At 38.6% G+C, this 2,362-nt stretch overlaps 1 protein-coding gene across 1 annotated transcript; it reads left to right on the forward strand.

The window, feature by feature from the left end:
* Positions 1-914: 914 nt before the first annotated feature.
* On the forward strand, positions 915-1,885 carry LOC141685927 (uncharacterized). Its single transcript, XM_074491002.1, has 2 exons — positions 915-1,112; positions 1,271-1,885. The coding sequence occupies exons 1-2, from the start codon at positions 915-917 to the stop codon at positions 1,883-1,885; spliced, it is 813 nt and encodes a 270-aa protein (XP_074347103.1).
* The last annotated feature ends 477 nt before the right edge of the window (positions 1,886-2,362 follow it).

Here is a 2,362-nt window from a genome sequence, read left to right on the forward strand (position 1 = left end):
GTAATAATAATCTGATTCGATTACGGATTTGATGTATTAACCGACTGAATAATTAACGCGTTTTAATTAATTACGCATGAAGTAGCGTACACATTTCCTCGAGCCTATATAATATCATATCGGGCTTAGGATTATTGATTCATTCTATATACAAAACACAGCTGCCTCCTAAACACAAACCCTACTCTCTCTCTGTTCCCATGATAGTTTCTTGCTACGTTCTAGTTCGCCAAAGGTGTTGTTCGCGTAACATCTCCGTCTTCTCATTTTATACTAAAAGGCTAACAACTCGCATATACGGTGAGGGCCGTAATAGCTTTAAAGAGACAGTTATATGACTTAACTCAAGAACTTCTCCTTCATATCATTTTTATTTATTTCTATTATTCGTAGTTTCTTACATATCTGTTATTCGCACGCACACACACTTATATTATATGTATTAATCGCATATTGTGCTAACAATTCTAAAACTATTAGTATTTATTATATGTGACTAATACATCTATCTCTGTCTGTTTGTTGACTAATACATCTTTGGAGAATAACGTTGTGAACAATGCGATGAACACATCGGCTGATCCCAATGCACAGATGGCTGGATTAGATGGGGTTCACTAGCAGGCGCCTAACCATAATGTATAGATCGCAGTATCTGATGGGGTTCAAACACCCGTTGGACATGTGCCTTCAGGACATGTGCCTGTAGGATACACTGTCATTAGACAGTTTAGTATGCCTTTTGGACAGACATCAACAAGAATTGTTCCTCCGATTGTACCTGCGGTGCCTAATGGTGTACGTACACATGTAGTAGAGACGCACGTACCGACTGTCACACCTGTGGTTCCTGTTGCACCTGTTATGCCAACTGTGCATGCTGCACATGCTGATAAACTGAGAAGTTCGACGAAATGAACTTTAAACGTTGGCAGCAAAAGATGCACTTTTATATGACCACGTTGCATCTGGATCGCTTCCGGAAGGAAGAGGTACCATTGCTCACTGGTGAGAGCAACACGCAGACTTTGTATGCTGTGGATGCTTGGAAGCATTCTGACTACATATGTCAGAATTATGTGTTAAATTGCTTGGATGACTCGTTGGATAATGTGTATAGCTCGAAGTAAACAGCTAAGGCCCTAGGGAGTCACTTCACCATAAGTATAAAACCAAGAATGTTAGGGCAAAGAAGTGGATTGTTGACCATTTTCTTGACTATAAGATGGAAGATTCTAAGACTCTGGTCAGTTAGATACAAGAACTGCAGGTGATTATTCATAAAATTCATGCTGAGAGAATGATCACTAGTGAATCTTTTCAAGTTGCTGCTGTGATTGAAAAGCTGCCACCTGCATGGAAGATGTTCAAGAACTACCTTAAGCACAAGCGAAAGGAGATGACCATGGAGGATCTGATTCTCAGACTTCATATTGAAGAAGACAATAGAGGATCTGAGAAGAATATAAATGTTGCTATTGAGAAGACAAACATGGTAGAGCATGTTGAAAGCTCCAAGCCCAAAAAGACCACCTCTGGTAAAGGGGGAAAACTGGCACCCAAGGGAGGGATTTCGAAGTCAAAATTTCAAGAGAAGTTCTACAACTGTGATATAGTGGGTCATAAGTCTTCTGATTGCAAGAAACCCAAAAAGGCCAACAAGAAGAAAAAAGCAAACATGCTCGATCATATCTCCAAGGATATGGGTGACATAGACCTATGTGTTACGATCTCTGAAGTGAACATGGTCGGCTCTAATCCGCTTGAGTGGTGGATCGATACTGGTGCTCCTAGACATATCTTCTCAGACAAGGCGATTTTATCTAGCCTCAAAGCTTCCGATATTGGTGAGAAGCTTTACATGGGTAATGAAGATGACCTCTAGAAAGAATCTGACTTTGAAGAATGTAGTGTATGTTCCTGATATTCGCAAGAATCTTGTGTCTGGTTCTTTATTGAATAAGCACGGCTTTCGTATTGCAATTGAGTAATATAAAGTTATTTTATATAAGAATGGTATATTTGTAGGCAAGGGTTATGTAACCGATGGGCTTTTTAAGCTCAATGTTATGTTCATTAAGGACGATAATGAAATGAAGAATTCTTCTGCTTACTTGCTTGAATCTCCTAATTTATGGCATGCTAGATTATGACACTTTACGAAGGTTAAGTGTAAAAGAATACATACCAAAATTAAAAATTGGTTTAAAACGTAAGTGTGAGACTTGTGTTGAGGAAAAATTAACGAGATGGTCATTTAAACATGTGGAAAGGAACACCAAAGTGCTAGACCTAATACATAGCGATATATGTTATTTAAAATTTGCTTCAACAAGAGGAGGAAACAAGTATTTTATTACAT

The sequence above is a fragment of the Apium graveolens genome, chromosome 9 (assembly GCF_009905375.1).
Source record: "Apium graveolens cultivar Ventura chromosome 9, ASM990537v1, whole genome shotgun sequence".
Classification (NCBI taxonomy): Eukaryota; Viridiplantae; Streptophyta; class Magnoliopsida; order Apiales; family Apiaceae; genus Apium; species Apium graveolens.

Coding starts and splice junctions, on each gene's coding strand:
- LOC141685927 (XM_074491002.1), top strand. CDS start 915: ATGAACTTTAAACGTTGGCAGCAAAAGATGCACTTTTATATGACCACG. Junction 1,113..1,270: donor TGGATGACTCGTTGGATAAT/GTGTATAGCTCG, acceptor CAAGAACTGCAG/GTGATTATTCATAAAATTCA.